General features: G+C 59.8%; 3 protein-coding genes across 4 annotated transcripts in view; 1 reads left to right on the top strand and 2 right to left on the bottom strand.

Moving 5' to 3' along the window:
* Nucleotides 1-576: 576 nt before the first annotated feature.
* Nucleotides 577-24,364, top strand: part of TSPEAR (thrombospondin type laminin G domain and EAR repeats) — a 159,948-nt gene continuing 136,160 nt past the window's right edge. The window contains exon 1 of the mRNA XM_086676139.1: nucleotides 577-1,622. Within this exon, the coding sequence (XP_086532265.1) occupies nucleotides 1,538-1,622 (85 nt within the window). The 5' untranslated portion in view covers nucleotides 577-1,537. The remainder of the gene's footprint in view (nucleotides 1,623-24,364) is intronic.
* LOC147577669 (uncharacterized) lies at nucleotides 5,801-8,688 on the bottom strand. Of its 2 annotated transcripts, XM_086676136.1 has the most exons (2): nucleotides 7,372-8,688; nucleotides 5,801-7,188 (listed from the first exon to the last, which is right to left on the bottom strand). In XM_086676136.1, the coding sequence occupies exons 1-2, from the start codon at nucleotides 7,965-7,967 to the stop codon at nucleotides 6,945-6,947; spliced, it is 840 nt and encodes a 279-aa protein (XP_086532262.1). In that variant the 5' UTR covers nucleotides 7,968-8,688; the 3' UTR covers nucleotides 5,801-6,944. The 2 variants fall into 2 exon arrangements, with proteins under 2 accessions (XP_086532262.1, XP_086532261.1); XM_086676135.1 differs by having other exon boundaries at nucleotides 5,801-8,686.
* Nucleotides 11,761-13,083, bottom strand: LOC147577668 (uncharacterized). Its single transcript, XM_086676137.1, has one exon. It carries the CDS (start codon nucleotides 13,014-13,016, stop codon nucleotides 12,054-12,056), a length of 963 nt encoding a protein of 320 aa, XP_086532263.1. The 5' UTR covers nucleotides 13,017-13,083; the 3' UTR covers nucleotides 11,761-12,053.

Raw genomic sequence — 24,364 nt, 5'->3', positions numbered from 1 at the left:
TGTTGGGTTCAAACCGCTGTCCTTCCTCCCGCGGTGAGTTCCTCTCTCGCTTCTGGGGGGCGCCTGCACCGGTGGGGTCAGGAAGGCTGCGTCCCTGCGCTGTGTGCCGCGGGCCTGGGCTCGCGGGGGACCCGGAGCAGGGGTGCGGGAGGCCACCCTGGGGCCCACTGAGGCTGCTGTACATAGTCATGTGCCTAACGAGCTTTTCCAGGCTTTCCTCCTGTGACCTCAGTGAGCTGAAACGTGCGACTAGGGTGGCGGCCGTCTGTTAACCTCTGTTGGAGATGTCTGTCTAGAGACAGAGACAGAGGGGCAGATGTCTGTCTAGAGACAGAGGCGGGGGAGATGTCTGTCTGTCTCTGTCTAGAGCCAGAGACGGTGGGGGAACAAAATCTCTCCAGTCGCATGGTTAGTTTCATGCAGAGAGGCTTCATCATCCTCTTTCCCTCCCGTCCTCTGTCTCTCTATCTCTCTCTCTCCCCTCCCCCCTGCCGGCCCCCCTCCCCCCAGCAAGCCCTACCCCAGGGGCTGGGCCCCGTCGCAAGCACCTGTGTCCCCCGCAGCCTCTGCCCAGACCCGGGGGCGGGGGCTTCCCTGGAGGGAGTGTGGTGTTTGCAGCCACGGCAGAGTCATTCTGCGGCGAGGAAAAAGGTCACCGGCGGCCTACGAAAGGGTCCTGTGGATCCCGGGAAAGGGCCCAGGACGCAGTGTCTCCGCACACAGGCCATCGCCCCCCGCCGGCCCTGGGTGCTCTGGAGAGGGGCGGGCCGGGCAGGGCGTCATAAACAACAATAATCGCGCTTAAAAGCTGTCCTGCCCGGAGCAGCCTTTCCCGTCTGCTACCCTGCCCGCTGCGGTTTGGAGAGGTCAGACCCAAGTGACCCTCGGCGGCCTCGGTGAAGGGCAGCTCCCGCCGTGAGCTGGGCCTCGGCGCTCCCCGCCCCCGGGCCCGTCTTCCCGTGTCTTCTCATTAGCTGTTCCCGCGGACTGGCTTCCCTCCGGAGGGGAATTCCTGAAACCCACACGCCCTCGGGAGGGCTGGGCACCAGATAAAAGCCGTCCTCAAAGCCCGGCCCCTCCTGGGACCCGGTGGCTGTGCTCGGCGCGCAGCTTGTCCTCCTAAGGCAGGGGTCTGCACCCACGGAAAACAGGTTCTCGGAGTTTTTCTGGTTTGCTCCCAGCTCTCCACCGGCACATCTGTCTGTCTTTCCTTTGGGAGAAATGTGCTTTGCCAATGACTAACCGCAGTTGTGCTGAGATGCTATCACCTGTCACCTGCATGGCAGGACCCGAGCCCATGCGGAGATGAGATAGGCCCGCGCCACCTGCCTCACCCCTGGCAGAGCCCTGAGAAGGTCTGTGCCACCCGGGGCCGCCTCTGTCCTGTCTCAGGACTCCGGCATGGGGCCATCACAGTGACTGCCCCAGGGCCCCCTGCTGCCATCCTGAAAGGGCCCACCTGGGTGTCTGACGAGCAGCTCCCTCCCTGCGGGCCGAGGGCGGAGCCCCTGGATGGAGCTTGGGACCTATACTCCTCATGTCTGTCCTGCTGATGCTGTGTGTCCCGCTCCTGGCCCTGGCGACCCCGGGCCGAGGCACCCGGCGATGGGAACCCTGCACAGGTAAGGGGGGTATTGAGCTGGGGGCCGGGAGGGGGGCAGCTGCGCGGGTCAGGGCCACTTCCCATCCCCCGGTCAAGGTCACTGCGAGCCGGGTTGGCTTCGGGGGCACCGGCAGGTAGAGGGGGACGGGCAGAGGCAGAGATGAAAGGGGTGGAGGGGGGGCCGGCACAGTAGAAAGCTGCTGACAGGGTGGGGACTCGGTTCAAAGCCTTAACCAGCCTCCATCCAAGGGCTTCACAAGTATTTTCCTGTGCATCCTGGGGAAAGGCCTTGCACCTGCTTCGGGAATGAGCCAGCCCCCCCCCCTCCGCCCGCCCCCCTCAGGCCGCAAGCTCAGAGAGCCCCAGGTCTGCGCTTAGTAAAGCACAGCCCCAGACACCCACGCCAGCGCTGGGGAGAGTGCCACCGGCTGGCTCCTGGCGGGGGCGCGGTTCTGCTCCCCCTCGTTCGGAAACGTTGACTAGCTAACGGCCATGACATCACTCTGTCTTTCTGGAGTCGCTACCAAGAGATTTTACTTATCAGAGCTGACATTAAACACAAAGTAGCCGGAGGAGGAGGCCTAGCAGCTGGAGACCCGCCGCAGGTGGGTGAGTGGGGTCCGAAGCGCGGGGCTGGGCGGGGGGCAGGTGCCAGGGGATTGGCAGGGCCCTTCCAGCTTCGTGTGCAAATTACTCAGCCGGGGTCCCTTCCATGTGAGGGCTCTTTGCTCTGATGGCCCCTGGTTCCAGTGACAGGACCGGCAGATGACTGATGCTGACCCAAGTTTGGATGCTGACCCCCGGGGTGGACGGGTGCCCCGTGCAGGGGAGCAGCCAAAGCCCTGGGGCGGGGGCAGGACTGAAGCCCCCCTTCCCCCCCGCCCCGCACTCTGGGCTCCTGTCCGCAGCGACTGCCTTGGCACTTGTGGTTTGCGAGCAGTGCAGGATTTGAAGGTCACCTGTTGCAGGCAAAACCCCCTGCACGGAGGCCACCGCGCGGTCCCGGGGGGCCCCAGAAGGCCCCCCAGGCAGCGCTGCTGTAGCCGCTGTCCCAAGTGCGGCGGTCTCCCCGGTGGGGAATGAATCACTGACGTGTACCTTCACGTTCCCTTCAGCCCTGGGAACAGAGTCAGCCTGCATAGTAATAATAAAGGTTATTTATAAAGCCCGCCCCCTGTGCCCTAAAGGCTTGTTGCAGATAGTTAAAAGGTGACCCAGTTATAAACACCGGGACTCAGGAGGAAAGATAAAAGTCGGGTGCGTTTGGAGTGCTCCCAAGGCACTCGTGCTCGGCGGTTCGGGACTTCAAATGGTTAAAACAATCACTTTGATTCCTCTCTGTTTTGGAAGGCACCTGAGTTTACACCGCAGGGTTGTGTGAGTGTGCGGGGGGGGGGGGGCATTTCGCCTGCCTGGGGGCCTTGTTCCTGGTCTGTGCCACCGTGTGCACGCCAGGTGCCAGGAGACTTGGCCGCCGCAGCCCTGGGCTGTCATGTCCTGCCCCGAGTCTGGGAGCACAGATGATACCAGCCTGGGGTGGTGACTGTGGGTGCCGTGCTGTCTGCGAGGGCTTTAGTGCCCCTGGGCGTCCCACCCCGCTCTGTGGAGGGTGCCGTGCTGGGGAGATGGGGCGGCTTTGGCTCCCAGTGCTGCCGTCGTCTGCCTCTGCTGCGAGGCTGTTGGGGGCCTATGGGCTGGATTTGGGGGTACCCTCACCCCAGCGGGGCAGTAAAGGCACCCTTACACCTGCACTTTGGGAAGAGGTAACTCAGTGCTGGCGATGGCAGGGCGGCCAGAGGGGCCCAGGAGTCGGCAGAACTGGGAAGTGGGTCTGGAGGACTCCGAGTTCGCCATTGGGGAGGCGTGGGCAGGACGGTCCAGGAGGCTGGGGGCGTGGGGGGAGGGCCTCGTCTGGACGGTAAGCGGGCCACTTCTGTGTGGCTTTTGTGGGAACGAGATGGCAGGGCCGTGTGCCGGACTGCCAGGGCGGGCACGGGGTCCGGGCGGGAAAGCTGGCAGGGTCGCGTGGGCGCTCACGTTGGTGAGCAGCTCACTAGTGCTCTTTGGAGCGGGGGCTCACCACTCCCAGACACCTTACGGATAGGTGTTTTAGTGGTAGGGCAGTTGGGTCACGTGTCTGCCCAGGAGACCACCTGCTGAGTGGCGGGGCCTGGGGCCTGGCCTTTCTGCGCAGGTGTGGGTGCAGGTGCATCTGAGGTTGGGGCAAGTCTCAGAAAGCCTTGGCCAAGCGGGACAGAGGGGCCGGCGGGCAGGCCGCATGCACGAGGCCACCAGGGGGCAGGTGGGAGGTGCAGGCTGGGGAAACCTACGTGGTGGCCCTCGGACAGGTTTCAGGGCTCAGGGGCGCAAGGTGTGCACGTGGTGTTGGCGTGGCCTCCCGGGGGGTGAGTGTGGCCAGCAGAATTCCGGGGCGACGTGCCTCTTATAAGCCATTGGCCTCCCTGGCTCCAGGAGCCAGCCTGCGTCTCCTGACCCCTGACCCCCCGGCCGCTCCGCCAAGCGGGGCCAGCTGCTTTGGGACCAAAAGGTTGAGGTTCGGGTCCCTAAGGTCCTTCCTGGGTCCTGTAGGACATCCGTGGTTCTGGGCTGCGTGGCGTGCGTGGTGCTGGGAAAGTGGCTGGGGCTGTCCTGGAGGAGATGCCTTGATGGGCTGTGCTGTGGACAGTGGGGTGAGGGGGACGCTGGGGGGAAGTCCCTGGCATCCGTCACACCCAGCTCACGTCCACGGGGACGGGAGGCCGAGGTGGAGGGACGCAGCTGGACCCTCCCGGGCTGGCCCGCTGGGGGGCTCCAAGGGGCTGGGTACGGAGAAGGGGTGGGGGGCACAATTGTCAGCTGCTGCCGGACGTCAGGCTCACGGTGTCTCCCCTTCCATTCCTTCCCCTCCTGCTGCCCCCAGAGCACCCGGGGGTGGGCTCCTCACCAGGGCTCAGCCTTGGCGTCACTCGGAACCCAGTCCAAGTGAATCCCTTCACTCACCCCTTCTTACCCCTCCTTCCCTCCTTCATTCACTCCGTACCCAGGCAAGGGCGGTGCTGTGCCCACCCCTGGGGACACTAGAATCACAGAGCCACCAGCAGCTGTGACATCCTCCAGAGTGGGAGGGGCCCGGGGGGGGGGGCTCAAGAAGGAACCTTGAGGGTGGCAGTGGGGGACCCAGGGTGCCAGGGACCCCAGGCTGCCAGTTGCAGGAGCAGGTGGGGTGGTCAGACCTGGGTTCTGGGTGCCTGCGGGGGCCCTTCATCCCTAGAGCTAGAGAAAGTACTCACGAAATGACAGAACAGATCCGCATTTTCTTTTATTTTTTTAAAACGTTTGTTTATTTTGAGACAGAGACAGAGAGAGAGAGTGCGAGCATGAGCAGGGGAGGGGCAGAGGGAGGGCGAGAGAGTCCCAAGTGGTTTCCCCGTTGTCAGCGCAGGGCCTGCCTCCAGTCTGGAACTCACAAACCCGTGAGATCGTGACCTGAGCCGAGCTCGAAAGTTGGGTGCTTACCCGACGGAGCCCCCCAGGGCTGCCCCCAGACCTGCATTTTAAAAGCTACCTGGCAGTAAGGAGGCCGGGGAGCTGGCCCAGCGGGCAGCATCTGGCCTCTTGCACGTTTGGGGGGCAGGAAGCCTGGATGGCTGTCTCGGCCACCAACTTTGTCCTTGCACTTGTTCAACCAGAAGCTTGCAGGAGAGTGGTGCTTTCCAGCCTGAGTTCTGGGGAATCCTGGCCCCTGGGAGGGGCCCTCAAATCGGTTCCTGGAGACCCTGTGTGGGCACGACGCCCCCTCCTGGCGGCTCACGGAGCATCCTCCCGCAGAAAAAAGAGGCTTCTGTACCGTCTTTGTCCAGGGGGGGACTTCCCACTGGGGCTGAGGGCCTCCCGGTGGAGCGCAAGCAGCCAGAGCCCCAGGTCTCATCTGAGTGCCGCGCCCCCAGGAGACCCCTCCACACCCCTCACCTTCGTCTCCCCAAAATCACACCTCAGAGAGAACCACCCCACTCACTCCCCAGTGCAGAGGAGGGGAGATGCCAGCCAGGGCCCCGCACTGCCACCATGGGAGGCTGACTCTGTCACCCTGACGTCGTCCTCTTTAAAAATCCTCACCCATTAGGCCAGGGCACTTTTTGTTTGCACGAAAGTTAGGAAGCAAAGAATATTAATTTAAAAAAATTTTTTTAGTGTTTATTTTTGAGGGAGAGAGAGAGAGAGAGAGAGAGACAGACAGCACGAGCAGGGGAGGGGCAGAGAGAGAGGGAGACACAGAATCCGAAGCAGGCTCCAGGCTCCGAGCTGTCAGCACAGAGCCCGACGCGGGGCTCGAACTCACGGACCGTGAGGAAGTGACCCTGTCTGGGACTGAGGCCTGCTATGGGGAGTCCTGGGAAACGTGGGGGCCCCGTCCAGACAGCCTCGAGGGAAGTGCCCTGGAAGGCAGCACCCCTGGGCCTCAGATGCCAGGGTGTTGGAACTCAAAGTGGCTTAGCCTCTGGGGTCTTCCTCTTGACCTCTGTCACACCGGGCGGGGTCTGCGGCCCGGGACGGCATGGCACATTGGCATGTGCAGGCAGAGGCGGGGGAACGTTTGAATAAAACACTGAAGTTCAAGGGCAGATGGAGAGAGAGAGACTCAGAAGGCAATGCCCCCTTTAGCTGTCTCCCTGGAAGGCCCGGCCCCGCCTGCCTCCCGGCCCAGAAACCACCTTGGGCCCTGCATCCTGGTGCTGGACTGACCGGGGAGAGCGAGGCCTGGGGCAATGGGGCCTTCTTGCCAAGGGGCCCGCTGTCCGGGTGGCTGTGGCCACCTGAGGCCCGAACATTCCGTCCAGCCACCCGGAGCCGCCTGGAGGTGCAGTTGGTGACCACCAGGGTGGGCCTCAGAACTCACTGCCATTGGAAGTGTTCCCAAGATGTGGCTCGTGAGCAGGATTGCTAAAGCCAGGGTTCCGTTAGCCCGGAGGCTGGGAGAGAGGGTCAGTGGAGGCCAGGACTGCAGGTTTATTCGCTTAGCTCCAGGTGTGTGCTTGGGAGGAGGCAGACAGCTTCTAGGGCCAGGAGCCCCAGTAAGACTACAGAGCTGGGGGCCGTGGCTGCCAGAAATAGCCTGGGGGCCTTTCAGTAACAGGAGGGCTGGCTCTGGTTCATCTGGTCGTGATGTGAGGCTGCGAACCGGCTCGGCCCTGGTTATTAGGGTCCGAAGATGGTGAACATTCACGCTGACCTGTGTGCCCAAGATTGCGCTGGGTTAGATCGTGAAGGAGGCAGGGAAGAGCCGGGGGTCCCCAGAGTGCTCAGCTGGCCCTGGGGGGACGTGCCCATCAGAATGGTGGCCTCAGCAGGCAGGGCGGGGGCACACGGGGCGGCAGAGCAGGGACACGCTGGAGGCCGGGCGGCAGCAGGAGGAGGCAGGGGCGCAGCAGGCGGGGCGGGGGCACACGGGGCGGCAGAGCAGGGACACGCAGGAGGAGGGTCTGCAGCAGGGGCTGGGCTGGCAGCAGGAGGGGGCTGAGCACGGGGAGTCCTCGCAGCACACAGGGGTGCAGCACACGGGCTTGCAGCAGACAGGGGTGCAGCAGGCGGGCTTGCAGGAGACAGGGGTGCAGCAGACGGGCTTGCAGCACACAGGGGTGCAGCACACGGGCTTGCAGCACGCAGGGGTGCAGCAGTCTCCCTGGCAGGGGGAGGAGGTGCAGCAGGACGGCTGGCAGCATGAAGAGGTTGTGCAGGGGGAGTCCTGGCAGCAGACAGGGGTGCAGCAGGCGGGCCTGCACACGGGGCGGCAGAGCAGGGACACGCAGGAGGAGGGTCTGCAGCAGGGGCTGGGCTGGCAGCAGGAGGGGGCTGAGCAGGGGGAGTCCTCGCAGCAGACAGGGGTGCAGCACACGGGCTTGCAGCAGACAGGGGTGCAGCACACGGGCTTGCAGCAGACAGGGGTGCAGCACACGGGCTTGCAGCATGCAGGGGTGCAGCAGTCTTCCTGGCAGGGGGAGGAGGTGCAGCAGGACGGCTGGCAGCATGAAGAGGTTGTGCAGGGGGAGTCCTCACAGCAGACAGGGGTGCAGCAGATGGGCTTGCAGCAGACAGGGGTGCAGCAGACAGGCTTGCAGCAGACAGGGGTGCAGCACAGGGGCTTGCAGCACGCAGGGGTGCAGCAGTCTCCCTGGCAGGGGGAGGAGGGGCCGCACAGGAGGGTCAGGCAGGGGGCCGGGGCGCAGCACGGGGGCTCGCAGCAGCTCTCTGGGCAGTCGTCCACCTGCCAGGAGGGGTCGGGGCAGGAGTCCGAGGCCCCGGGCAGGCAGACGCGGCTGCCATAGCTCAGGTCGCTGGAGCAGAGGGACAGGGTGGACGCGGCCATGGCGGGGGCGGTGGGGCTGGAGGAGGGAGTGGGTGTGGGTGTGTGAGTGTGTGTGTGAGTGCGGGTGTGCGTGCCAGCTGTTCGGGCTCACTTTTATAGCCCTCTGTGTTGTGTGTTTTGCCAGCAGAGGCTCAGGACATTTCCCCTTCCTTGTTGGTGTTTAGAGCTAGTTTTCAGGGACCCCTCATTACGGCTTGTTTATTTTCCCGGAAGATGCCACCCAGCTCGTAAAAGTCCCCCTGTGTGTTGGGTCCTGAGCGAGTCTGCTGAGTGGGCGTGGGGCCATCCGGCCAGGCTGGAGCTGAGGCAGGTGGATGTGGTGTGTGTGGGGGGGGATGGGCTCTCAGCCAGTGGACAGTCGTCTTAGGGACGTGGTAACAGGGGAGGTGACTCGGATTCTGGCCTCGGGAATAGCTCCTGATGTGGGTGCCCGTCTCTGGGGCACGTGGTCCCCATTCTCTTGCATTTGTCACCAAGTGCAGAGATGAAGGGAGGGTAGAAATGCCTGAGAGGGCTCTGGCCATGGTGCGGGCTGTCTCTGCCTGACCACTGCCTGGGTGGAAGGCTGTGGCCTGGGGACGAACTGGCTGTGTGCTGTGGGGTCAAGTTCGTGGGCAGGGGGAGGGGTGCGCCTGTGCCTGGCCAGGCAGCCGGCATAATTCTCCGGGCGTGTCTCCTTTCCAACCTCTGGGCTCCCAGGGCCCCTGTGGCTCTGGCCACAAGGTGGGCGTGGTGGGGCAGGGCATGTGGTGCCCCTCACCTCCCCCCACCCCGCCCGCTTGCTTGCCGAGCAGCTGGTTGCATTTCCTTCTGCCCCTTCTTCCCCCTCCCTCCCCGGCCACTTATTCTCTCCCTGCCATTGTGTCTTTCCTGGGGCTGAGCCTGGAGTCCCCTCTGTGGGCCCCCGGGACGCCCCTGTGGGATATTCAGGGTCTCGGGAAACAGTCACCGAAAGCTCTTGTGCCAGGCACAGCCAGGGGCCGGGGCAGCAGGGGGTGGGGGTGGGCGAGCAGATGTAGATCAGCCCTGGGCCAGGGCCTCTGCCGGAGGAGGGGGAGGGGAGACACAGGCAGGTGGGTAACCGGAGGCAGGGTGCCTGTGGGGGCTCAGGGAGTCAGCGGGGCCGGCACGCGGAGGTTCTGTGATATCTCAGTCACTGTGCAGGGGTGTGGTGGCCGTGCGAGGGCTCTGGGGTGGTGGGAGTGCAGCCGGCTCTCGGAGGCCATGCACACGCGACTGGGTTAGCGTATCTGCCAGGTTTGGGGGTGGCTGGACCAGGCTCCTTAGAAGGCTGAGGGTTTATTTTATTTTTTAAATTATTACTGCTAGTATACATTGTCTCGGCGACATTTCAAACCAGAATCCTTAGAGACGATGAAAGCTACGTTCATCACACAAACTTGACCGTGCACGTGTGTATTTGCTTCCTGGGATGGGGTGTAACAAATGACCACACTCCCGATGCTTTAAAACAACAGAAATTTATTCTCTCAGTTCTGGAGACCAGAGTTCTGAAAGCAGGTCTCTCAAGCGGAGATCGGGGTGTGGGCAGGGCTCTGGAGGAGGGTCTCTCCTGCCCTTTCCAGCTTGGTGACTCCCCCTGGCTTGTGGCCACAGCGTCCCGAGCTCTGCCTCCCATCACATCGCCTCCTCCTTGTCTGCCTCTCTGCTGTAAGGACCCCAGATGGCCCCTGGATGTCTAGGGCCCACGTGGCTGGCCCGGGTCACCTGCCCACCGTGGGATTCTGCATTTAGTCAGCCATCCACAGGTACCCTTCGAAGTCCTTTTTTCCATGCAAGGTCACAGGTGCCGTTTGGGGTTCTGGTGAAGCTGTCTTTGGGAGCGTTATGTGGCCTATCGCCGTGTCCCTGCAAACATACCTATGTTTTACCTGCACTGCCCACTGCCCACCACTGCTGGGGCTTGAACCACATCAGCTGGACCCTCTGTGGGCCTCTGTCCCCTCTGGGGCAAGATGGGCTCATAGGGTTATCTGAGGATGGTGTGATTTAGACACGGCAGGTGCCTGGAGCTTACTAAATGCTTCACACAAGTCGGCCGCTCTCACTGGGGTTTTATCAGCCATGTGGCGGCATCATGGTTAACAGTGCGACCTGAGTATCCACTAAGCTTAGAAAAGTCATGATGCAATCAGCTAGAAGGTTCTCAGCGGCTGTCAGGCACGTGAGTATGCCCGGAAGGTGCACAGCAGGGCCCGAGGCTTCAGGTCCCGGAGGGCGGTCACCGTCTGGCCCTGTGGTAAGGTTCAAAGCGTGGATTTCTGGGACACAGGTCCTGGCGAACTGGACGGCCTTGTCCTGCACCCGCTGGGGCTTCCCTTTACAGGAGACCACGTGCAGGCCCTCACTCCCTAGATGCTTTGGATCGAAAGGGGGGCTCCAGGAGGTCCGTGCTGGCTCTTCCCGCTCAGACTTAGCAGTTCTGCAGGCACAGAGCTGCAGGGCGAGGACAGGACCACACGGGGACGGGCGAACGCTCTGCCATGTGACCTCAGTGCCGGCGCTCCCCGGCCTGCCCTGGCCGTCGGCGTGAGGGTGCAGGGCCCCGGAAGGCAGGGTCCTCTCACAGTCGTTGAGTTCCCATCATCTTTCTGCAAGGGCGGCATCTCCTACCGGACCTTCTGTAGAGGGATGTGCACGAGCCGCGGGGGGCCTCCAAGCAGCGGGCCTGTCATCTTCTGGCCTGGCCCCGTTGCAGCTCTCGGTCCCCGTCTTATCTGCCCGGTGTTGTTTAGCAAACGAGGGACCCCTGTTGCCAGAACCAGGGAAATGGAGGCAGGCACAGACCCTGAAGGCCTCTCCCTGGATGAACCGCCAGCCGGGCAGGGGGTGGGGGTGGGGATGGGAGGGCCACGGCAGGAGCCTCATTCCCCTGGAGGGGGGGGCCAGTTCAGCTCAGATGAGCCTAAGCTCAACTTCTGCAGGTCCTGGGGGGTCACATCTGGAGGTGCACATGTGGCCTGGAGCCCAGGAGAAGCCGGACGTGTCCGGAGAGAGAGCCAAGGTGCAGGGGGAGGGAGGTCAGGGTGGGGCCCTGCAAAAGTCAAGAGCTGTGTCCTAGAGGCCGGGGCCAGCTCTGCAGGGACAGATGCATAGGAGAGGGAGCAGGAGTGACGCTAACGGGAGCACGGGGGCCTTTGGTGGCTGTGCCAGGCTGGGTCAGGGGCTGGGGTGTGGGAGGGTGGGGGGAAGGGTGTCTCGGTGGAGGGTGTGCAGAAGGAGGTCACTGAGAGCCGAGGCTCTGCTCTGAAGGGGACAGACACAGGCTGCTCTGGGCCGGGAGCGGGGTGGGCGCTGTGCTCTAATCATCACTACAGAGGGAAAGGCGTTCGGCCCTGTGTGTGTGGTCTGAGGACGCAGCTCCGGAGACAGGAGCGTGTTAGGTGCTGGAGAAGGAAGGAGGGGCAGGAGGGCTCTGGCGGCCAAGGGGGTGCTTGCTGGACGTCCCCCTGCACCCCCCCTTCCTCCCCAGGGTACGCCAAACCCTGCGTCCTGCCGGGCTCCCTGCAGAGGGGAGAGATGCCAGGGTTGCTGTGCCCAGGATGGCTGCCACTGAGTCCCTGAGGGTCTGCCCGCCAGGGCCACAGCCACGGCCACCACGCCTGTGACTGGCCCAGATCTTGCGGGACGGGAGCCCCGTGCCAGGCCAGTGAGAGGCGGGGCCCTGAGGAAGGGCTGGTGTGGCCGAGGACCACAGGGCAGCCAGTCCTCACTTCTGCGGGGACCGGCTGGGTGTTCAACTAGGATTGGCCCCAAGAGAACCAGGTGACACGGGGTTAATGCAAGTACATTTTATTAGGTTTTCCCAAGCAGCTTCCGAGGAGGGGAGACCACTGCGGCCTGTGCTTCGGACGTGGTCGCAAGTCATGACCATTGGGACCCCGGGAGGAGTGTGGCAGGGGGTGGGAAGAGTCATCCTGAGTTGGGTGGGAACCCCCTCGCACCCAGGCCTGAGAGGAGGGGGTGCTGTCTATACTTGGCAGGGGCCTAAGAGACAGACCCCAAAGCAGCTGGGAGGCTGGTAGGTGGGAGCGCTGGGGGTCCCCACAGTGACGGCTGGTCACATCACTGGCAGCAGGACTTCTGGGCCGAGGCAGGGCAGGAGCAGGCAGGGCGGGGGCACACGGGGCGGCAGAGCAGGGATACACTCGAGGAGGGTCTGCAGCAGGGGCTGGGCTGGCAGCAGGAGGTGGCCGAGCAGGGGGAGTCCTGGCAGCAGACAGGGGTGCAGCACACGGGCTTGCAGCAGACAGGGGTGCAGCAGGCGGGCTTGCAGCAGACAGGGGTGCAGCAGGCGGGCCTGCACACGGGGCGGCAGAGCAGGGACACGCAGGAGGAGGGTCTGCAGCAGGGGCTGGGCTGGCAGCAGGAGGTGGCTGAGCAGGGGGAGTCCTCGCAGCACACAGGGGTGCAGCACACGGGCTTGCAGCACACAGGGGTGCAGCAGACGGGCTTGCAGCAGACAGGGGTGCAGCAGGCGGGCCTGCACACGGGGCGGCAGAGCAGGGACACGCAGGAGGAGGGTCTGCAGCAGGGGCTGGGCTGGCAGCAGGAGGGGGCTGAGCAGGGGGAGTCCTGGCAGCAGACAGGGGTGCAGCAGACGGGCTTGCAGCACGCAGGGGTGCAGCACACGGGCTTGCAGCAGACAGGGGTGCAGCAGACAGGGGTGCAGCAGGTGGGCCTGCACACGGGGCGGCAGAGCAGGGACACGCAGGAGGAGGGTCTGCAGCAGGGGCTGGGCTGGCAGCAGGAGGGGGCTGAGCAGGGGGAGTCCTGGCAGCAGACAGGGGTGCAGCAGACGGGCTTGCAGCACGCAGGGGTGCAGCAGTCTCCCTGGCAGGGGGAGGAGGGGCCGCACAGGAGGGTCAGGCAGGGGGCCGGGGCGCAGCACGGGGGCTCGCAGCAGCTCTCTGGGCAGTCGTCCACCTGCCAGGAGGGGTCGGGGCAGGAGTCCGAGGCCCCGGGCAGGCAGACGCGGCTGCCATAGCTCAGGTCGCTGGAGCAGAGGGACAGGGTGGACGCGGCCATGGCGGGGGCGGTGGGGCTGGAGGAGGGAGTGGGTGTGGGTGTGGGTGTGGTGGGTGCTCGGGGTGTTTGGGGCTTATATACACCTCGGGGCTGTGTGCTGTTCATCACGAGGCCTGAAAAGCCTGTCTGCTTGTTGCTGGAGCACGTCCCTGAGGAAGCTGGTCACGGGCCCACGGCGGGTAGCTTAGCCCATTAATGACGCAGGAGGGTCAGTCACCCCTGATACCCGCCCTCCGCTCCCAGCGTCCCTCTGCGGTTCCTTACTGTCACTTCCCATGCCTCTCAGCACCAGAGAAATCATGGGCCTATTTTTTCATGTTGTCTTTATTTGGGGAAATAATTCTGTTCCGAATCCATCAACCAACAGATAGCTTGGGAGCTGTATTTATTTTTGGTGTATGTGCAAACACGCGTGTGTAATAGCTCTTCTGTGCCCGCAGCTATTCGGAACAAGTTTGTGTACATTTTTTTAAATGTTTATTTTTGAGAGAGACAGAGCATAATTGAGGGAGGGGCAGAGAGAGAGAGGGAGACACAGAATCCGAAGCAGGTTCCAGGCTCGGAGCTGTCAGCACAGAGCCCGATGTGGGGCTCGAACTCACAAACTGTGAGATCACGACCCGAGCGGAAGTCGGACGCTTAACTGACTGAGCCATGCAGGCGCCCTGAAAGCCTGTACATGTTAACTCCGTGACCCTGAACCTTGTGAAGTAGGAACCGTTGTTCCCATTTTACAGATGGGGAAACCGAGGCACGAGTGAACACCAACACCCATACAAAGTGAGCAGAAGGGCCCGGATCAGAAGTGGGGGACCCGTGTTCTCAGGCCAAGACTCCTGCTGCCCCAGAGGGCAGAGAGCAGGCTGGCTTCTGGGAGATGCGAGGGCACAGGGTGAAGGCAGATTGAGAAATGGCAGTGAGAGGTGTCCGGGAAGGTGTGCGGTGGGTGCTGGCCGGCGGGCAGCACCTGGTAAGGCGGTGCTTCTAGAACCTGGGAGAACGTGTGCTCAGTGGCCGCAGGATCGTGTGCACGGACTGTGGGGCGAGGTTGCGGGAGGCAGGTGGTCGGTAAGAGCGGGACCTTGCCCAGCTGAGAGCAGGGAGCGTGGGACAGGGCGAGTGTCACACGCGGGCTGAGGCACCGGCCTGCAGGAGCCCGGCAGGTGGCGCTGGTGAGCCATCAGCTGGTGCAGGCGGGGATGGGGACTGGGGGACGGAGCCATCGCAGGTGACCCTGAGGGAGTCCGAACCTAGTTGGGGCACGGCCATGGGAGGCCCTGCGCACAGCCTGACTGGGACTGCCAGCTTGGTGATTGCCCCCCGACTGTGGACACCCGCAGCGGGAGGGACCGCTGCCCTCTGTGCGGGGAGGCCGGCCTGCAGTGGCCGCTTGGGCTCCGAGCGGGAGCCTGGTGTCATCAGGAGAGCAGGGATGCAAGGGTGGGGGGGGGGGGGGGCAGAGCCCCTGAGCGCCCAGAAGCCTCAGGAGTGGAGGGAGAGCAGGTGGGTCCCCAGGGTTTGGGGGGCCCCTTCTGGAGGTGATGCGGGGCATTTCTGGGGAGCGTGGGGGCTCCGGGGAAGCAGGCTAGAGGGCTGTGGTGGGTGTGGCTGGTGCCGGCCAGACGGGCCGCCCTTCCTGAGCCGAGGCAGGTGCAGGCGCCGGGGTCTCTGTTCACGCGGGCACGGACGGGCCACACGCGGCCAGACGCCAGTGCCCCGCAGGGAAGACAGACTTGATTGAGGATGACGCGGCGGGGCCGAACTTGGGCATGGAGCTGAACGGGGTGCCCCGCGCAGGCAGCAGGGTGGTTGGCCAGAGGGGAGCAAACGCTGACGTGCAGAGGGTCTTGGCTGGGGCGGGGGGCATCCGGGTTTGGGACTGGCAGTGCGGGGTGGGCCCCTGCTTCCCAAAGAGACGGGCAGGCCACCTTTCCTGATGACGCTTCGAAGGGATGGCGCCCTGCTTTCCGCGAAGCTGGGCTTGTGCCAGGCGCGCCTCCGGGGGCTGGGGACTGTAGCTGCTTTGCGGGGACGCCTCTCGAGCGGGGGGCTGGGGCTGGGGTCGGGGGCGGCCAGGCTTTCCGGGCACGTGCTTCTCCAAATGCTCGTGCGCTGAGAGCGAAGGCAGTGCCCGCCTCGCTCACGGCCGCCCACCCCTCTGACGCCTGCCCGGACGCACACTCAGTCCCCTGGGACGCTGGCGCTGCTCACATTCGTGGCCGCCCAACAGGCGAGTGCTCTGTGGGCCAGCGGGGAGCCGTCCCCGCCTTGCCGCGGGAGCAGATGCCACACGGTTATCTTGAGTCTCCCCGACCCGGTGCTGCGCCCACTGGTGGGGGCTCTGCCCGTGTTCCCTCCGCTCACTGCCTCCCTGAGACGGCCACCTGCGGCCTCCTGTGGGCGTGTGCAATTATGAGCACGCAGGGGACCACTGGGTGGCTCAGTCGGTTGGGTGTTTGACTCTGGATTTTGGCTCAGGGCGTGACCTAACTGTTCGCGAGTTCGAGCCCTGTGTCAGACTCTGTGCTGACGGCAAGGAACCTGCTTGGGATTTTCTCTCTCTCTGACCCTCCCCCACGTGTGCTCTCTCTCAAAATAAATTAAAAAAGACTAAAATTATGAGCATGCAGTGGTTGTTATATGTTATTATTGCAGCTACCATTACAAGTATGACAAAGCCATATTCTTCTGTTTGACTTTCTTTAAAAAAGTTTTTTAATTGTAGTAAAACAGAGGTAACAGAAAATCTGCCATTGTACCCATTTTCAAATGTTCAGTGTCGGGGCACTAAGTGCATTCGCAATTGGGCAGCCGTCTCCACCGTCCAACTTCAGGACTTTTGCCATCATCCCAAACTGAAACTCTGTCCCCATGGGACACTGCCTCCCGTCCCGCAGTCCCCCCAGCAATCCCCTTCCCCCCCCCCCCCCCCCCCGCCCCGCATCCTACTGTTTCTGAGTCTGGCTGCTCTGGTACGTCATACGAGCGGGGTCAGACCATCTCTGTCCTTTTGTGGCTGGCTGACTTCACACAGCATCATGTCCCCAAGGCTCATTCATGTCGCAGCGGGTGTCAGCACGTCTTTCATGTCATGAATGAAGAATATTCCACTCTGTGGACGGACCACATTTTGCTTAGCCATCCATCAGTGGACCCCTGGGTCGTTTTTACCTTCTTGCTGTTGTGAACAATGCTGCAAAGAACATCTGACTGCCTTTTTTACTTTTTGGGGGTATATTCTTAGGAGTGGAGTTTCTGGGGGCTTGTGGTAAGTGCCAGAATGTTTCCAGGCTGGTGCACGACTTGATAGTCCCAGTGATGATGTTTGAGGGCTCCAATTTCTCCACATCCTTACCAACACTGGTCCCTTCTTTTTCTTTCTTTCTTTCTTTCTTTCTTTCTTTCTTTCTTTCTTTCTTTCCTCCTTCCTTCTTTCCTTCCTTCCTTCCTTCCTTCCTTCCTTCCTTCCTTCCTTCCTTCTTCCCTCCCTTCCTCCCTCCCTCTCTTTCATTCTCTTTCTTTCTTTCTTTCTTTCTTTCTTTCTTTCTTTCTTTCTTTCTTTCTTTCTTGTTTCTTCTTTCTTTCAATTTTAGCCATCCTAGCGCATATGAAGTAGTGTTTCATTGTGGTTGTGATTTGCATTTCCCTGATGACCAATAATGTGGGGCATCTTTTTGTGTGCATGTTGGCCCTCTGTACAGCTTTGTTGGAGAAATGTCCATTCAAGTTCCTTTCCCATTTAAAAAAAAGTGTATTTATTTTGAGAGAGGCAGAGAGAGTGTGAGTGGGAAAGGGGCAGGGAGAGGGAGACAGAATCCTAAGTAGACTCTGCGTGCCATCAGTGTGGAGCCTGACACGGGGCTCGAACCCATGAACTGTGAAACCAGGACCTGAGCCGAAATCAATTTGGACACTTAACTGATTGAGCTACCCAGGTGCCCCTCTCTGCCCATTTTTAAATTGGGTTGCTTGTCTTTTTGTTGCTGAGTTGTATGGGTTCTTTATGTTTTCTGGTTATAAACTCTTATCAGACATACGATTTGCAAATATTTTCTCCCATTCTGTAGATTGTCCTGTCACTTTCTTGATGGTGTCTTTTGAATCACTAGAGGTTTTAATTTTGATAATGTCCAATTAATTTTTTTCTTTTGATCTTCATGCTTTTGGTGTCATAGCTAAGAACCTGTTGACAAATCCAAGGTCACAAAGTGATTCCCCTATGTTTTCCTCTAAGACACTTTGGTTTTAGCGCTTACATTTAGGATGTTTATGACTTTTAGTTAATTTTTGTATATGGGGTGAGGTAGGGGTCCAACTACATTATTTTGCGTGTAGGAATATGGCTTTTCTGGCACCATTTGTTGAAAAGATGATTTCTTTCTCCACTGAACAGTCTTGAAATCCTTGTCAAAAATCAGTTGGCCATAAATATATGGCCTGGACTCTCAGCTTTACTCCGTCAGTGTGTATGTCTGTCCTATATGCCAGATACCACACTGACTCAATCACTGTACTCTCGTAGTAAGTTTTGAAATCAGGAATTGTGAATCCTTCAACGTTCTTCATCGTTTTCAAGTTTAATCTATTCTAGACTCTTACCAGTTCCATATGATTTTGAAGCTCAGCCTTTTCATTTCTAGAGAAAGAGGCTTCGGGATTTTGATAAGGATCACACTGGGGAGTACTGTCACCTTCACGTTAAGCGTTCCCATCCATGAACATGGGATGTCCTTGCTCTTATCCTCGTCTCCTTCAGTTCTTCCAGCAGTGTTTGAGAGCGATCGGTGTACAGGTCTTTCACCCCCTTGGCTAAATTTATTGCTAGGTGTTTTATTCTTTTGGATATGATTTTCACTGCCTGAAAAAGTGTTGAAAAGCAGATGATCACGTACACACAAAATACAGGCACTTAGTTTTAGAAAAACACTCCTGCTTATTTAATACGTCTATTGCCAAAAATGTGTTGTCGTGTTTATTACTCACTTAAGCATCGTTTATGTAGTTTTTCTACTCATCTGTTTACTTACAGCACACCCGTGTTTGGAAGCACAGGTTGGATTGTCGCCAGGACTTTGTGAGCACTGCTCCTGAAGTTTGCTAAAGCGTGCGGTGCTGTTGATGACAAGTCTGATGCCAGTCTGATTTTTACTTTTCTGTAGGTGACTTTTTTTGGCTTGTTTTGTTCTCCGCAGACGCTTTTGGGAACCACTTATTACCCATCCCATTCTGCAGTTCCAACAGGATGTGTCTGGGTTTTCCCCATTCCTTTTCTTGGTGTTGCTTAGTCCTTTAACCTGGGGACCGTGTTTTCCACTGTGGGAAGTGCTCCTCCCCGGGGATGCATTTCCTCATCCTCCCTGTGTCCTGACTGCCTCTCCTCCCGGAATCCCACACACCAGAGGCTGCAGCCCCCAGATGAGTCCCCAGGCTGGTTTCTTTCCCCTCATACTTCCTACCTCTTTGATGTTTTGTTCTGAGAGACTTCTCAGCCTCACCTGCAAGGCCCTTTGTTTAATTTCAAATACCAACAATAGACCTTTTTTGGGTACGTTTTCTAACCGTTCCTTTTCAAAGCCTCTCCCCCCTTGCTCTATGGCTGTGACATCTTCTTGAATGTCTTTGAGTGTATTTAAGATTTGTTAAAAGGTGATTTCTGCTTCATGAGCTGTCTGCCTGCTCTGGGGTGTGTTTTCTGTTTGCTACCCCAGGCTGGCCTTCTCACACCACTGGCTTTGCTCATACACTGGGGTGAGTGTGGGAGTGGTCATGGCGGCTGGGCTCCCCTTCCGCTGCGTGTCTGTGCTGAGTTAGAGAAACCTCACCCGTGTAGGGAAGTTGACATGGTGCTCCGGGATCGGGGGTGGGGCCTTGCCAGGTGGCGGGCTTACCTGGGAATAAGAAAGTTGGGAGCCCAGAAGCCAGGATGAGACTTATGTACATGGGGTGTCAACAGCCCCCCAGGAGCCTTAGCCTTTCCCGGGTGAGGTGTTAAATTGTCCTAGAGATACACACTGGTGGCGTTCTGGGGAGGTGCAGAGCCTCTGGGCACTCTGCCTCCGATGGCCCCGGGTGCCCCCTCCCCTGTGGACACACCTTCCTCCACCGGGCCTGCGCATGGGGACCAGATGCTGTCGTGCTCCAGGGCCCAGGGCTTCCCACCTGCTCCACCCTGCCTGGAGGTCGGCACATCTCTGCTTCCCGTTGGCTTTGTTGCGTCCCTCACCCGTTGTAGGCTGACTTCTCCCCATGGCGGGTCTTGGGAGGGTTGAGATGGGGACAGTAGGCCCAGCCCGCCATCTTGAATGGAAGCATCAGCTCTCTTGGAGTGCTGGCTTTCCCACACCCCCCCTGGCGTTCTGGTTTGGCTGACCCACAGTCCTCCTTATTTCATTTGAATGCTGGGTCCCCAAATTCTCTTTGCACCCCAGTTCACGTGGAATATTAGGCTGCCACGGCATGAAAGCTCTTGGTTAAATTTCCTATCCAAAGCAGGAATCCCATTTGTGCCTTCTGTTTTCTTTTTAAAGGGAAATTTTATTTTGAACTACTTAGCTCAACCATCATTTTCAACTATTTTTATTTTCATTTTATGGTGAAAAAAATCTCAGACATACAGAAAAACTGAAAGAATCACTCAGCGTGTAGCCACATATCCCGTCCTACAGTCAACAACTAACATTGTGCCTCACTTCCTTTTCCAGATTCTTGCCCACAGACCGTCCCTCTACATTGCCAAGTCAGTCGCAAACAACAGTACGCTTCACTCAAACACTCAGGAAGCATCCCATTAGTAGGAGTTTCTGTGCTTTTGTGCGTGAAGTACCGTGCCTCTTACGTGTGTCATTTGATGGCTTTTGACAAATGCGTGCATCCGAGTAAACCCTCTTGGGACCCACCACTGGACTGTGCACCCAACCTTATCGGGGCCCTGGACACAGCCTGTGCCCAACCCTTTTGGCCCCGGCCCTAACGGTCCTCCCCAAATGTCCTCTGCCACCTGGTCAGTTTACCCGAACCCCCCGGAAGCAGCTCGTGTTCTGGCCGTTAAACATGTAAAATAGTTCAGCTTGTCGTAGAGTCTCACTTAGATACAGTCGTGTGGCGGGCGCTCTCTGCCCGACTCTGCTCACCAACACCGTGTTGCTGAGACTAAACAGCGCGGTCCTCTAACTGCTGATTCGTGTGACTGTCGTGGTGTTTATCCATCCCTGTTGATGGGCGTGTGGGTTGATTGCAGTTCTGTCTGTTATTGAGAGAGTGGAAGAAACAGACCTCGTCTTCAAGGCTTCGGTGCCCGGAAGCCAGGATGGTCCCCAGGTGCCTGTTATTTTGCAGGGCAGCTCTGGCTTTTAGGGAACTTTTTGTTCTTTGAGCTGAAATCTGTGTCCCTGTCACCTTGGCTCTTTGGTGCAACCTCTTTTGCAGTATACTTTTTTTAACGTTTGGTTTTGAGACAGAGAAAGAGCGTGAACAGGGGAGGGGCAGAGAGAGAGGGAGACACAGAATCCGAAGCAGGATCCAGCCTCTGAGCTGTGAGCACAGAGCTCGACGCGGGGCTCGAACTCACAGACCGTGAGATCATGCCCTGAGCCGAAGTCGGACGCTTAGCCGACGGAGCCCCCAGGCTCCTCTCCTTGCTCTGGAAAGCCCGCATGTGACTGTGAGCAGCCGCGGTCACTCAGGCGGTGCCCCCCCTCCATCCCTTACCCCTTGTTGCGCAGTTTCTAGGCCCTGAGGAGCCCAGCACGAAGGTCCTCGCTTGAAATGGGGGGAAGGGTGGCCCCGTCGGGTTTGACGGCCTGGTTGCCGCTTCTGTCAGAGGGGCTCCCCAGCATGCCAAGGGGCGTGACCTCCCCAGGAGGCCACCCAAGACAGGACTCGTACTCAGACATCGGCTTGTCCAAGGGGACAGGTGACAGGGAGAAACGGCTTTGGGGAACACTCACAGAAAGACACAGCGCTGAGCAGAGAGAGGGATTTTTAATAGCTTCTGAGCTCTCATGGATAAGACACTAGGTGGGGATTCTAGCGTCTGTGGAGTGCGGCCCCGTCGGGGATTCCGTCATGAGATGTGGCGGGAGACCTCACGCTCCGGGTGATTTGCAGCTGCAGTTAGGGGTGCCCCAGGGAACAGGCCTGAGGACCAGGGTGGGGCAGGAGGGCCGGCAGCACCCGGAGGACTGGCAGGAGGGGGTCACACACACAACAGCCTTGCGGCTCACGGGCACGCAGCAGGCCAGCTGGCAGGAGCTGGGCACACAGCTGGCGCTCACCCCCCATCCACCTTCATGCTCCCTCTTCCCACCTGCGTTCTCCCTCCTCCCTCCTAGTGCTCCCTCTTCCCGCCTGCACACTCCTCCCCCATCCGCCCTCATGCTCCCTCTTCCCGCCTGCGTTCTCCCCCCCAGTGCTCCCTCTTCCCGTCCGCATGCTCCTCCCCCCTCCGCTCCTGTGCTCCCTCTTCCCACCTGTGTGCTCAGCCCGCCCCGCCTTCCCCGCCCCCCTGCGGTGCTTCCCTCCTGCGAGGGCCACTTTACTTCCCTGTCTCTGAAATGTTTCGCTTCACCCGGTTTCAAAGGACTCCTTTTTTGCTATCCATGGAGCTCTCGATGGGCAGTGCTTGTCCCCAGCACCTCAACGCCGTTGCCGCTTGTGTGCTGCTTCTGATGAGAAGTCAGCAGTTTCCTTCTCCTTCTTTTTTATTTGTTTTAATTTTTTTAACGTTTATTCATTTTTGAGAGACAGAGCGTGAGCGGGGGAGGGGCAGAGAGGGCGACACAGAATCCCAAGCAGGCTCCGGGCTCCCAGCTGTCAGCACAGAGCCCGACGCGGGGCTCGAACCCATGATCCGTGAGGTCGTGACCTGAGCTGAAGTAGGAGGTTCAACACACTGAGCCCCAGCCCCCCCCCCCTCAGGCGCCCCTGGTGTCTTTTTTTAAAACCAGGTTTTGGAAGCTCGTCCATCGTGTGTTCAGCACATTGTTGTGCTTTGATTTCATCCCTCCTCCCGAGGGTGACCTTACCTGTGTGTTAGACTGTCAGATACCGGCTCACAGGCTCTTCTCATTTTTTCCTCACTCTCGCTTCTCCTGCAGGTTAGATAATTTCCCTCGACGTGGATTCACTTTCACACACTATTACTTCCGTCGTCGGTCCGCCGTCGGGACCTCCCAGTGGATATTTCATTTCCAAGTGCTGTGCTTCTTGGTTCGAATTCCCGGTTTTTAAAACAGTTTCCATTTATCTGCTAACATTCCCGTGTCCATTCACTCACAAAAGTAATATTTTCCTTTAATTCTTTGAACATCTGTTCCTTGGATTCTTGAAACATCTACAGTCGCTGCTCCACAGTCATTGCCCAGCCACTGTCCGGGCCATCTCGGGTTTCACGACTATTGATTGATTTGTTTCCTTAACTGGTGGATTGCATTTTCTCTGCCTCTTGTGGCCAGGGGTTTTGTTGTTGTATATTGCAATTAATTATGGTGATACATTTAGAAGGCCTGCATTCTCTTTTCCTGCCTATTCACTTTGGTTCTGGGTGATCGCCAGTTATTAATTGATCATGTTGAACTTGAGTGGGTTTTACACCTGCTCAGGGTGGCTCTGCGGGAAGCCCAGGGGGATTACTAAGCTCCTTGTCTTCGTGGGGGTAGAATTCCAACCGTCTTCTCTGGAAATGTTGCCACCGGTTGGCTTTGTTGGGGCAGGCCCAGAGTAGGGCTTCCTGTGGGTCTGGTCGCTGCTCCGGACGCCTGACTGTGTGGGGTCCTAGCAGCATGTGGGGGCTCCCCCTCCGTCCTGCAGCACACGCTCAATGTTAAGCCTCTGGTGGTGTTGCCCCGAGCACAGACAGCCCTGCCACCTTGGACACATTTACAGCAGCGTCTCACGCAGACTCACGCACGTTCCCTCCCTCCTGATGGCCCACTCCTGGGATTCTAGCTGCTTCTGCTGCCCGAGCGCGGGGGGGCCTTCCTCCTTGGCAAGTGGGCCGTCGTGTTCTGCGAAAACCCCAGCCCACTGAACGGCCTTTGGGATGCTGGCCTGGGCAGAGCCGGGAGAAGGCCGAGCGTCTCTCATGTGCACTCTTCCTCTCGGCAGCCGGTCTGTGCCGGTTGGACCGGCCGCGGCCCGAAGACAGAAGGCTCGTCGCTGTTCTTGGGTCGTGTCGTTGAGGGAGCGCTAGACTACCAGCGCTCCGCGGGTTTCCCCGGTATCGTTCCGTTCTCCAGACTCAACGCTTGTCTGTTCTGGGAGGTTCCTGGTCCACACAGCAAAGGCTGTGGCTTGAGGAGCCCTGCAGGTGTCATTCCTGTCTGCCTCGGTGTGGGCCCCACGGAGACAGGCAGCTACCAGGCTCTCTTACCCACCTATCGCTGCTAGAACGGTTGGAGGACGTGGCTAGGTGTGTGGCTGCTGAGACAGAACCAGGCAGACTCCTGTCAGGGACAGCCTGTCCTGGAAAACTGTAGATGACACCCCCCGCCCAAAAGAGGTCACGGTTTTACGCTGAGATTGCCCCGTCCAGGCAGACCCCAGCCGGAGCTCTCTGCAGGCGGGCGGCCCCAGAGTCTGCAAGCAGAAAGGAGTGGGGGAGGGGGGGAGCACTGACGGACGTCTGTCCTCACGGAGGGGACCTCGGAGTGGGGAGCGGTGTCTCCCTAACAAACAGGGAGGCCCACGCGTGTTTGTCTGGGCCCGGATGTGTGTGCCTCTGTGGGGGTGCCTGCACCTCCCTGAGCTGTGTGTCCATCTTTGGGGCCGTGCGCCAGAAAATTCTCGTAAACCGGTCCTGAGTCTTGTGATGCAGCAGCCTCCTGCAGAAGCGTTTTCAGAAACGCCATCAAGTTCTCGGGGTGTTCCCACTGTCGGCGGGGCGGGGGGCATGAAGGTGGCCGGAGAGACCTCGGATTCTTTGTAGGAAAGGCATGGAGGTCATCCAAAGGCGCTCTCTGGAGTTCACAGGCCAGAGCCCCGAGGAGGGTGGGGAGTGCTCCTCCAGGCCGGCTTTCAGGCCCAAGACGTCAGGCGAGAGCCCCAGGGAGGAGAGGAAGACCCACCGCTGACTCAGCCCGTCACCCGGGTCCCAAGTGACCCTGTGTGTCCCTCCGCGGCCCCCCGGCCCTCACGCGCTTCCCAGGGACGCCCCTGCTTCCTGCAGGGCCGCACCCCTGTGCAGCGGATGCCCTGGCCTTGTGCGGCCTGCTTCTCTAATGACGAGGTTTTTCTCACGACGAGGATCAGAGGTCACTGCCCGCCAGGAGTTCTCCGTGACCCGTGCCCTCAGTCCACACCCGTGCTGTGGGCCAGTGGTCACCGTGTCCTTCCCGCGTACCGGCCGCCGC

This window comes from Puma concolor, chromosome C2, assembly GCF_028749965.1.
Source record: "Puma concolor isolate L17-30 chromosome C2, mPumCon1.1.hap2, whole genome shotgun sequence".
Classification (NCBI taxonomy): Eukaryota; Metazoa; Chordata; class Mammalia; order Carnivora; family Felidae; genus Puma; species Puma concolor.
The sequence above is the reverse complement of the archived record's forward strand: the minus strand, read 5'-3'. Positions and strand labels throughout refer to the sequence as shown.

What these genes read in the sequence shown, in the direction of transcription:
- LOC147577669 (XM_086676135.1), bottom strand. Translation starts at nt 7,967, where the DNA reads ATGGCCGCGTCCACCCTGTCCCTCTGCTCCAGCGACCTGAGCTATGGC.
- LOC147577668 (XM_086676137.1), bottom strand. Translation starts at nt 13,016, where the DNA reads ATGGCCGCGTCCACCCTGTCCCTCTGCTCCAGCGACCTGAGCTATGGC.